This window comes from Ziziphus jujuba, chromosome 8 (assembly GCF_031755915.1).
Source record: "Ziziphus jujuba cultivar Dongzao chromosome 8, ASM3175591v1".
Lineage (NCBI taxonomy): Eukaryota > Viridiplantae > Streptophyta > Magnoliopsida > Rosales > Rhamnaceae > Ziziphus > Ziziphus jujuba.
The window spans coordinates 28,779,674-28,791,092 of record NC_083386.1 but is presented as its reverse complement, the minus strand read 5'-3'; the positions used below and the strand labels follow the sequence as shown (position 1 = coordinate 28,791,092).

Genomic DNA, 11,419 nt, shown 5'->3' with positions numbered 1-11,419 from the left:
TAACACATGCATTATAAATGGCACAACTCTCTTCTCTTTTTTTTTTTTTTTTTTTTGACTGCTGGGATTTTAACTGTACATTCTAATTGACATAGTATTTGCGTGTGACATTTATGTATTTCTTAAATTTATAAAAGTTTTTAAATGGAAAGTCAAAAATGAGGTTTATAGCCATAGATGAAAATTCAAAGAAAGGAAGAATGTTATTATATTCTTTAATTTTTACAGTCATATGGTATAACAATTTTTATAGCCATAAGTTTACATTTGAAGACTTAAAGAGGTGTAAATAACAAAATCACAAATTAATAATATTTGGCTATCACATTATATGAATGGTGTAATATAAACATATCACGTTAATATTTTTATATTCACCACCTAATAATAATTGATCATCACACTAAACTATATTCGGATTTTTTTATTTTTTATTTTTATAATTTGATGGGGTTTTCAAACTTGTAATTAATAATTGTAAAGTTGGTTTTTTTTTTTTTAATAAATTACCTAATTTATAAATTATTCAAAATCTTTCTATATTCCGAGTGACTCGAACTTATATTTGCATTTGACATTTATGTATTTTTTGAATTTATAAAAGTTTTTAGATGGAAAGTCAAAAAAGGAGGTTTATAACCATAGATGAAAATTCAAAGAAAGGAGGAATGCTATTATATTCTTTAATTTTTACAGCCATATATTACTAACAGAAAATAACAATTTTTATAGCCATAAGTTTACATTTGCAGACTTGAAGTAAAGTGGAAATAATGTGAATCACAAATTAATAATATTTTTATATAATAATATTTGGCTGTCATATTACATTGCTAAAGGTGTAATATGAACTTATCACGTTAATATTTTTATATTACATCAGCTGATAATAATTGATCATCACACTGAAATATGTTCGGACTTTTTGGTTTTCAAACTCGTAATTAATAATTGTAAAGTTGGTTTTTTTTTTTTTTTAAACAAATCATCCAATTTATAAATTATTCAAAATTTTTCTATATTCTGTGTGACTCGAACTTTTATTTGCATTTGATATTTATGTATTTCTTGAATTTATAAAAGCTTTTAGATGGAAAGTCAGAAAGGAGGTTTATAGCCATAGATGAAAATTCAAAGAAATGAAATGCTATTATATTCTTTAATTTTTACTGCCACATATTACGAATAAAAAATAGCAATTTTTATATCCATAAGTTTACATTTGAAGACTTGAAGTAAGGTGGAAATAACGTGAATCACAAATTAATAATATTTGGTTGTCACATTATGTCAGGACCCATTCAAAACCCCTCACTGGAACCTTGAACAAGCTTTGATCCCAAGGAAACACCACTGAATCCTCCAATGGAAAATCCGATAGCATATCACCTAAGGGAATGATTTATCATAAAATTTACCTGCATAAAAATACACTCCTATATGATATCACCTTATCCTTCCCACCTTACTATAATAATTTTCACAATGGCAGCACTTCAATAACAATTTGTATAAAACACACACACACATATATATATATATATATGCAATAGAAATAATCAACTATATAAACAACCAAATATATCTTTAAGCATTCACGTCTGCCCACACCACCCACTTATTGCCATACATTTCAAATATCATGTTACAAAATATAACGATACGTAATATAAGAAGAAAAGTAAAACAATCATCACATCAACAACAATAATATTAATAACAATCTTTTTCATAATAAAAATAGTATTAATATCATCTGTCATATTTATCCGAAGGTAATCACTTGTTCAAGGGCTATCACATAATCACAGCTGTCCCAAGAACTATCTCACATGTCCAAAGACTATTATACTTGCCCAATGGGTATTTTGCTTGCCTGTAGATTGTAATACTTGTCCGAATATATCATATGCTAATAATAATAATAATAATAATAATAATAATAATAAAAACAAAAATAAATAATGTCAATAATTAAAATAATAATAATAAAATAATATAATAATTAACTGTCTGAAATATGGCATTTTCTTGTCATGACACATGGCATCCTTTATAATGTTACACGTGGCGTTGCTGTTCATGCACACTCATAGATCAATGAATAGTAACAACAATCTCGGAAAAACTTCACAGGTCTATAACTTTCCAACCACATGTCCAAATCAGATGTGCCGCTAATCTACGAACTAGTATCGACAAATATTTCACAACTATACATAAGTCAAAGCTCAATTTTACAAGAATAAAAAGTCAACTCTAGTACCCTCAGACAGTTCGGATCTCAACTTATTTTACTCATAACTTTCAAACTGTAGCTCTGTTTTCGACGTGCTACTAGTCTACGAACTCGGATTGATGCATACTTCGCAATGGTACCTTAGTCAACTTAGAATTCTTACCAAGTCAAAAAGTCAATGTTTAACCATTCTCGATCAACGACGATCAACTTTGATCAACTTGAGAAATTTCCGATGTACTTTGGAACGGAGTGTTACACATTACATGGCTAGAAGTGTAATATGAACTTATCACGTTAATATTTTTATATTACACCAGCTGATAATAATTGCTCGTCACACTAAAATATGTTTGGACCTTTTTTTTTTTCTTTTTTTAATTTGATGGGGTTTTCAAACTCGTAATTAATAATTGTAAAGTTTTTTTTTTTTTTTAACAAATATCCAATTTATAAATTATTCAAAATCTTCTTATATTCTACGTGACTTGAACTTATATTTGCATGTGACATTTATGTATTTCCTAAATTTATAAAAGTTTTTAGATGGAAAGTTAAGAAAGGAGGTTTATAGCCATAGATGAAAATTCAAAGAAAGAGGAATGCTATTATATTCTTTAATTTTTACGGCCATATATTACCAAAAAAAAATAATAAGTTTTATAGCCATAATTTTACACTCGAAGACTTGACGTAACGTGGAAATAACAACGTGAATCACAAATTAATAATATTTTTATATAATGATATTTGGTTGTCACATTACATGGCTAGAGGTGTAATATGAACTTATCACGATAATATTTTTATATTATGCCAGTTGATAATAATTGATCATCATACTAAAATATGTTCAGATCTTCTTTTTACTTTTCTTAATTTGATGGGATTTTCAAATTTGGAATTAATAATTCTAAAATTGATTTTTTTTTTTTTAACAAATCACATAATTTATAAATTATTCAAAATCTTCGCATAAACAGGATACTCAACCAACCACTGGAACAACCTTTTTTGTTTTTTGTTTTTTTTCCTCTTTTTGTTAAAAGTTTTTCGCAGATAGGCCCAAAGGGTTTAATTGGCCCAAAGTTCAGATTTAATGGCCCATCAACCTGGTCCATCTAAGCATGTGGATACCAGTTTCCATGTTACCTCGGCCTTTCTCTAAAACACTGGAAGCTATGGCAAACGCGGGATGTTTATTCGGCAAAACGGCGTCGCTTTGGTGGCGACGGGTAAGGTCAAGAACCAAAGCTTCTCCGACCAGCACTGCACTGTGTTCGACATTTTGTAAATCATCATCATCATCGATATCGACGAAGAGAGTCGGGACTCGCAATGGAAGCTTTCACTGCGACGAAGCTCTAGCCTGCTTCTTGCTTCGCCAAACCCACAAATTCTCCGGCGCATGTGTCGTTCGCACACGCGACCCCCAGGTTCTACTAGCTTGTCACTTTTTCCTCCCAATATGAAACTTGGGCAAATTGATTTTTTTTTTCTTTTTCCCTAATTTTGGGAGGCAATGGAAATTGTCAGGATTTGGACACATTGGACGCGGTGGTCGACGTTGGGGGTGTTTACGACCCGACCCGAGACCGTTTCGATCATCACCAGAAAGGGTTCCACCAACTTTTTGGTCATGGCTTCACTACTAAACTCAGTAGTGCTGGCCTTGTCTATAAGGTATGCACACACACACACACACACACACACATGTAGAGCCAAGACAATAGAAGCTATTCTGGGTGTTAAAGACTTTATTATGCAATTTGGGATTTTTTATTTATTTATTATTATTTTTTTTTAATCTGTTCCAGGGACTGTATGTGACATTTTCGTTATTGTTTTGTATATACTACGTAGCATTATGGGGTGGAGATAATTGCAAAGGAGCTTCAGCTTGATGAGGGTCACCCAGATGTTTATAGGTTGTTTCTAGCAGTCTATAAGAATTTTGTTGAGGTATCTGATAATCTTCTGTATACTTGTTCCAATTTTCGTTTTTTCTTATGGGTGTTGGTATATTTGTATGCTGGTTTTATTACTTTAAAATATATTTTTCGATGTGATAGTCAGTTGATGCTGTGGATAATGGAATCAACCAATATGACACTGACCAACCTCCTATATATGTGAACAATACTAACTTATCTTCAAGGATTGGAAGATTGAATCTAGATTGGATGGATCCTGATCACTCCTCCGAGAGAGCAAATGAGGCCTTTCAAGGTGCCATGACACTAGCCGGCAAAGAATTTTGTGAGGTCTGGTATATAACATAAGCTCCTTTGCTAGTTTGGTCGTGTTATAAATCATTATCACATTGATCAGTTAAGTTTTAAGACTTAAGACTATCTCTGTATTGCAGACCCTTCATTTCCATGCAAAATCATGGTTAATTGTAATGGAGTGTCTTGCAGAAAGAGACAAAGTTGATCCAAGCGGAGAAATCATGGTGCTGACCAGGTCTTGTCCTGTATGTAGGCATTGCCCCTTTTTAACTAAGACCTACTGAATTCTATTCTTCTTTGTTTAATTCATATGTGTCTATCGGTTTTCTCCATGAGTCTGTTTCCCTGCCTAATCTTTAGTTGTATTTAAACAGTGGAAGCTTCACATATTTGAGCTTGAGGAGGAAATGAAGATCGACCCTTCCATCAAATATGTTATTTACCAGGTATGCATAGCCAAATGGCATGACATTTTACAACCAGGTATCAGTTTGCCACTATATAGATGCAAAAGAGGGAATTGTCTCCTCTTTTTGAGATTCTCTTGTGTTTGTTTGGGGTGGGTGGATGTGCTTTGTGGCGCTGGATCATGTGTATATATATGCACGGTCTATTTGTTTCTTAGTATGTATTATATGTTGTCTGTAAATTCTGGAATATGAATTATGGCTTTCAAAGTATAGTTCATATTATTTGATTTTTTCCCAGGATGGCAGGAGTGAAAACTGGAGAGTTCAGGCAGTGGCAGTGTCCCCTGATAAATTTGAGAGTCAGAAACCTCTACCATTTCTGTGGAGGGGTTTGGAAAAGGACAAACTCTCCGAGGTTGCTGGGATCCCAGGCTGTGTTTTTGTTCACATGAGCGGATTTATTGGTGGAAATCGATCTTTTGAAGGTGCTCTGGCTATGGCGAGAATGTCATTGAAGTCCTAAGGTAGAATGTTCTGGATATGTTAAGACACTCGATTCACAGCATTGCATGTTGTGAGCTTGACTATCATGTTCATTTGCATGATTAGTAGGGATGAATATTCTCTAACCATATTTGCTTCGCATGGAATTTTGAGACTGCATGATTGCATCCAGTAATTAGGTGAGGTAGTTACAAAAGCCAATTTTGTATTCTTTTCAAAACAGATTGTATTTTCAGCATATACATAACCATCTTCTTTTAGTAACATCTTTGGCGCTACTCTGGCTGCGTCATTGACTCTTATGATTCTAAATTTTGTTTAATTCTTAGACATACAAAACCATCTTCTTTTTGTAACATCTTTGGGGCTGCTCATGGCTGCTTCATTGATTCTAGATTCAAAATTTTGTTATATTCTTAGACACTTAGAATTTTTGGAATATCAAGAACATTTGAAGGCCGTATAGTGTATATTTAAAACCTGGGGTGGTGTATTTAGAATTTACACTTTCAAATCGGGAGTTTAGTTTGTGAATGTGAGTTAAGTAAATGTGTTTGTTTCTCTAATGCAAATTTGTTAGTGATTTGAAACATAGCAGATCCATGGCTTACTAAAGTTCCTACAAACTTCAACTAGCTATCTATATAATTAAATAAACTCCGTGTTAATTATCGATAACGAAATGATGAAACGTCGATATATGGTACCCTACTCGTTCAGTATAAGGTGTCCCTCCAATCCCCAGGCCTGTCCACTTTGATTAGTGGATTTTTGCAGAAGCTGACGGCATTCTTTGAAAAATTCTGCGAGTATCATTCATTCTTGAGTTCCTGAGTCTGCTTGTGAAAACGACCTACAGTTCTCCATCATCCCCTTTATGTCATCAGCAAGTGGAATTCCATGGTCGATAATCCGAAAGAAACTCCGTTTTTCTGCTGTGTTTTTATTATGCAATTCACAATCTCTTTTCTCCCAATTTCATCGCTCTCATAATCAGCACTGGGCCTTTGAGATCCATGGCTGGGACTTGGAGATTATCATGAACATTATTATTGCCATTTTGGGGTTGCAAATCTCCCTGCTTTGAGTGGATATCCCAGAGTCTACGATTCCGTTTGACACCAGCTTTGCTTTGAGTGAATTGCTTCACTTCCTTCTCACGCTCACATATCACACTAGCTTGCATCTTCAATATTATGAGCACTTCTCCAGTAATCACAAATTCTGATCAATTTATTATATAAGAAGTTTTTGAATCGGAAGGGAAATAAGTTGATTAATAGGCAAAATTAAGAACGAGTGCCTTGTTCTAACATTTTTATCGTATAATGAGCCACGTTCTTTCACTTTTAGTTTGCACGATACAAGGAGAGAAACTCCGAGCGTTGACTTTAATAATACTGAGAATCACCAATTAAATGAACCATTTCTTTTAATTCATCTCTGTTATTATAAAATATAACAAATGCTTCATATATACATCAAGGTGGGAAAAAAGCTGGGTGTGAATAGAAAACTAAAATATTATATATTGATCAAAATATATATATATATATATATATATACACATCATATGGTTACAGGATGCTAAATATTATTGTTGGGATGTCCAGGAAAAAAAAAAAAAAAATGCATATATAGCTAAGCTGGCTTAAAATGAAGAAGGGAGCGGGAATCATGAATGCCTTTAGCACTACGATAAGTTCCATTTTCCACATAGCCGGTTTCCTTGTAAAGAGCTGGGAATGCATTCTCACCCTATAGAACCTCCTTTATTGGCCCATATGTTTTTTGCTTGACTATCAGAGATAACTTTGTTATAAGATCGGTGTGGATGGAGCTATTAATAGAAGTGAAGGCATATATTGTGTTAATTGTCATCATGATCAGAAATGATTATATATCCACCTAAACAACGCCCAGTTGGTAGTTGGTTCTATTTCCATCTTATCAAGTCCTGAGGAAGAATGTTGTGAATAGGTTAGAGACACTCATTGCTTCTAGATTCTAAGTTTTTGTCAAATTCTTAAGACATTAGATATAGATATAAATAAAATTTAAAAAAAAAAAAAAAAGTACATTTGAAGGTCATCGATTGTGTATACCTAATTTATAGTTTGAAAACAATTTCAAACCGAGAGTTATAATTTATGAATGTGGATTCACTAAGTATCATTTATGTTCTGTAATGCTGCAAAAAAGATTTTATGATTTGAAGCATAGCAGATCCATGGCTACCTAGAAATTTTCTTCAAAATATATACTGATTTCAAGATGTTATGTTTTCTTGATTGAATGATAAACTCTCTTCTGCTATTCTGTGTATTCATAATTTGTGTGCCAAATGGAGATTCATGTTCCAATATCGAAATCTAAATTTATAAGACTTACATCAGATACTTCATGAATTGTACATGTTGGTCATAAATCATAATAAAATAATTCATTGGATTCTCGTTAGGGACAAAAATTTTTGGCTCCTTTTGTTTTTTTGAGACCATCAGACCAATACTTCAGTCTTCTGCAACGGATGGCAAATCCTCTTTGAACCAGCTGTATAGGCCTCCTTCTAAGTGGAACACATTGGTATACCCATTCAGTACCAGCAAGTAGGCCGCTATCAGAGACCTGTATGTGTATAATATTATCAAAATCCGTAAGTTTATATAATACAGTGTTTTTCTTTTTTTTTTCTTTTTTTTTCTTTTTTGTTTTGACAGAGAAAAGGGCTATATAAGTTCGATCACCTTGATTGTTGACCTTCAGGGAGATTCTGGGTTGGTTTCATTGTACCTCCAGCAGAGCAAGCCACTATTATCTTTGCATCTTTATCTAATTTTGATTTCACACCTATTAATTATCATATTATAACATCTTAGTTATTTTGAAGTCTGCAAGTATGAGAAAAATTATACACATATATTGCAACAACTATGAAAGAACAAGTAGGTTTCAACTTCATACTTGGTATGAATTCTGGGTTTTCTTCTGTCCCAGCAAAGATGCCAAAAAATGCAAATGCAGCTCGACGAGCTATGTCCCATGCTGTCCATTCTTTTATAAGCCTGTATATTTGTATGTTAATGGCACCTGGTGGATGAGCCTAAAAATATCAGAAAAATTAGATCTAAGTACACTTCTATTATCATCATATTATCTAATAATTTCTGAATTTCTCTTCTGTTAGTTCTGATGAATGGAGGACTTTATAAGATAGACTAAAAACCAAGAAACCAACCTCTTTAAATTCTGCTTCAGGTCGCACATCAAGAATGACAAAGTTGTTTTCTTTCTGAAGCCTCAGAGCTTCCTTCACATCTACACTCCTTACCTACGAAGAAGAAAGCTTATGCTATACATGGGGTTGATCAATGTTATATTCCTAACTGATCACAATAATTTCTTTGGTTTTCTTTCCTTCCTGATCTCATTAATATTCATGGTGAGTTATTCATGACTTCAAATCGTTGAACAAAACAAGAATACGATATTAAACTTGTTGTGATTGAAGTTTGATGTGTATGTGCACAGAGAGACAGAGCGACAACCAAAAAAAAAAAAAAAAAGCAAGAAGGCTAGAATTAGCTTTACCCTTTTCTCTAGTAAATATGCCCTTTTAATCTTCCAGTCTTCTTCAGCTAAACCCTCGAAGAGCAGAGAAGAAAAGAAGCCAAAATGAGAGTTGAATTAATAAGAGAATTCAAATATCAAGGAACAACGGGATTCTATTAGAGTTATACCAGGTGATTTTGCTGGTTTTGTTGCTGCACTATAGATTCTAATGCCCTGTGGTAAGCTTCTCGATGAAAATCTCATCTTTGTGGATCCAAATGATCCCACTGTCAACCATGGGGAAGAATAAAGATTCTGCTGATGAGAGGGTTGGATATTTGGATGTAAAGAAGAAGAATTTGAGTATGAGCTGGTAATTGAAGTAAGGGAAGCCATTTTTTTTTTTTTTTTTTTTTCAGTGCTTCAAACAGAATCAGCCACTGGGTTTTATCCCAAAAATTTCTTTCTTTCTTTCTTTTTTTTTTTTTTTCTTAATTTGTAAATTGTTATTTTGGAAAGAACAAAAACTAGTTCAAAACTTCCTCTTTTCTGCTTGTGTTTTGATTGAAGATCATGAAGGAAAATGACTGGGCCATGGGTACTGTGGATTTTTATATCTATAAAAATCTGAGTTTGTGGTTGATATTTTAGAGGGCTTGTTGAAATTTGGATATGATTCATCTTCACCCTTTTGTTTTTTAATGCAGATGACTCGCAAAATCTAAATGTTTTTGTGCCAACCAAGCAACGGAACTTGAAACAATTATCCTCTGGATTTCCTCTTTGTGCATCTTGTTTGTAAGCTACCAATCATTGCATGCCAAGGCAACATCTAGAGGATGCTCAATATGTTTCTTTTGAGTCAAATATATATATCTTATTTTGCTTGGTTATATATCCTTATCTTCAACCTTATTTGGCAACGACGAAAAAGGAAAATGTGCAAACCAATCAGGAAAGTCTCTTATGGTTGAGTTGGAAACACCATGCATTGCCACATGGCAGTCAAGGGACCCACATTTGCCATGTGGCAGTGCATGAGTACGTCCAACCTAACTGTTAGACCATTAAAAATCTGAGTTTTAATGGACATGTTGGAGCCAAATACAACATCAATATATATATATAAACCAATTTTTGTGGCAAAAAAGGGTAAAGAAATGGGCTAAGGTTTAGTCAGCATTTGATGGGGGCATACCACGAATATAGGGGAATTGTCATTGATTTTGAATTTTATATCCCATAATGTGTCTATAAATGACCCAAATCTTATAATGATCTAAATGTGTGGATTTAAACAATTAGTCTACGAGATTTTCTCCAACACCTTAAAATGATAAATAGTTTGGCTTTTTATAAAATGATTTAAAACTCTTCACGTTTTTATAGGATATTATTTCTCGTTCTGGCATTGTTGTCTAACTAAGTTTTCTTCCCAGCTAACTACATCTTATTACAGCGGATTATATAGTTTTCACAGCCAACCTTGAGGTTGGCTTTATTACCAAAAACAAATAAATAAATACCTTGAGGTTGGATTGGAAATATCTCCATGGGATGTAAATATGAGTAGGAAGAGCTTGGATAGAGAGCCTTTGGCCTTAATCTAAGGGGCGCATCTTATTTTCTTTTGCTTTAGGTCAAATACTAACCATGCGGGCACTACTAGCACTAGCACATTGACTTTGAAAATCATGATTTTTATTAGTTTTAAATTTGCATGTCTCTTTGTCTAGGAAGCATCATTCAATTGTGATAGTTTACAACACCTTTTAAAGAATTGATATATACCTTCCAATAAATTGACTTTACCTCCACTTTTATTTAAAAATTTAAAAACCAACAAATTGTCTTATGCTTTGTATCCATTTGTCATAAAAATATAAATCCCAAAGTGAATTTGGAAGAGTTAATATCAAAAACCCATTAAATCCATCTTTCAATACTAATTATTTTCACTTTAACAAAAAAATAAGTACTATTATTATTATTATTATTAATTTTTATTTTTATTTTGTCACAATCTTATATTTTTAAAACTTGGTCCGCAATCAAAGAAATAGAAGTCCCATCTTTTCAATCAACAAACTGCACTAAACCCAATACATTTCTTTCTTCTCCTCATCAAAAGTCAAGTATTTTCCCCCATAATTCAATTCATTTGATAATTGATAAAACAAATATAAATAAAAAAAAAAAAACAAAAGATCCTATTTTGGGGGTGATTAAAATTTTACATTCTATAATATCATTTATATAATTAGCAATTTTTTCATGATGTAGAGATTTGAATCCAAAATAATTATCTAGGACAATCGGTTAATATACAATATAATTTAAAAGTAAATAAATGAACATTTATAAATATTATTAAATATAAATTGATTAAATAATAATAATACATAGTTTTAGTAACTTCTATTAGTAGATTAGATTAGATTATATGGTATCTGTATAATTATTGTTGTTATAAATCTAGACAT

General features: G+C 32.5%; 2 protein-coding genes across 2 annotated transcripts; one reads left to right on the top strand and one right to left on the bottom strand.

Moving 5' to 3' along the window:
- Window positions 1–3,391: 3,391 nt before the first annotated feature.
- LOC107403408 (MYG1 protein C694.04c) lies at window positions 3,392–5,854 on the top strand. Its single transcript, XM_016010290.4, has 7 exons — window positions 3,392–3,675; window positions 3,776–3,922; window positions 4,103–4,201; window positions 4,312–4,503; window positions 4,608–4,715; window positions 4,845–4,916; window positions 5,179–5,854. The coding sequence occupies exons 1-7, from the start codon at window positions 3,421–3,423 to the stop codon at window positions 5,401–5,403; spliced, it is 1,098 nt and encodes a 365-aa protein (XP_015865776.2). The 5' UTR covers window positions 3,392–3,420; the 3' UTR covers window positions 5,404–5,854.
- A 1,821-nt stretch (window positions 5,855–7,675) lies between these two features.
- LOC107403407 (rhodanese-like domain-containing protein 14, chloroplastic) lies at window positions 7,676–9,599 on the bottom strand. The gene is made up of 6 exons (XM_048470299.2): window positions 9,125–9,599; window positions 8,976–9,022; window positions 8,623–8,715; window positions 8,349–8,487; window positions 8,132–8,234; window positions 7,676–8,012 (listed from the first exon to the last, which is right to left on the bottom strand). Exons 1-6 carry the CDS (start codon window positions 9,330–9,332, stop codon window positions 7,898–7,900), a joined length of 705 nt encoding a protein of 234 aa, XP_048326256.1. The 5' UTR covers window positions 9,333–9,599; the 3' UTR covers window positions 7,676–7,897.
- Between the last annotated feature and the right edge of the window lie 1,820 nt (window positions 9,600–11,419).

What these genes read in the sequence shown, in the direction of transcription:
- LOC107403408 (XM_016010290.4), top strand. Translation starts at nt 3,421, where the DNA reads ATGGCAAACGCGGGATGTTTATTCGGCAAAACGGCGTCGCTTTGGTGG. An exon ending in GTGCTGGCCTTGTCTATAAG is followed by an intron (nt 3,923 to 4,102) that starts GTATGCACACAC and finishes TATACTACGTAG; the next exon opens with CATTATGGGGTGGAGATAAT. An exon ending in CCGGCAAAGAATTTTGTGAG is followed by an intron (nt 4,504 to 4,607) that starts GTCTGGTATATA and finishes TCTGTATTGCAG; the next exon opens with ACCCTTCATTTCCATGCAAA.
- LOC107403407 (XM_048470299.2), bottom strand. Translation starts at nt 9,332, where the DNA reads ATGGCTTCCCTTACTTCAATTACCAGCTCATACTCAAATTCTTCTTCT. An exon ending in AAAACCAGCAAAATCACCTG is followed by an intron (nt 9,023 to 9,124) that starts GTATAACTCTAA and finishes TCGAGGGTTTAG; the next exon opens with CTGAAGAAGACTGGAAGATT. An exon ending in CTGAAGCAGAATTTAAAGAG is followed by an intron (nt 8,488 to 8,622) that starts GTTGGTTTCTTG and finishes TGATATTTTTAG; the next exon opens with GCTCATCCACCAGGTGCCAT.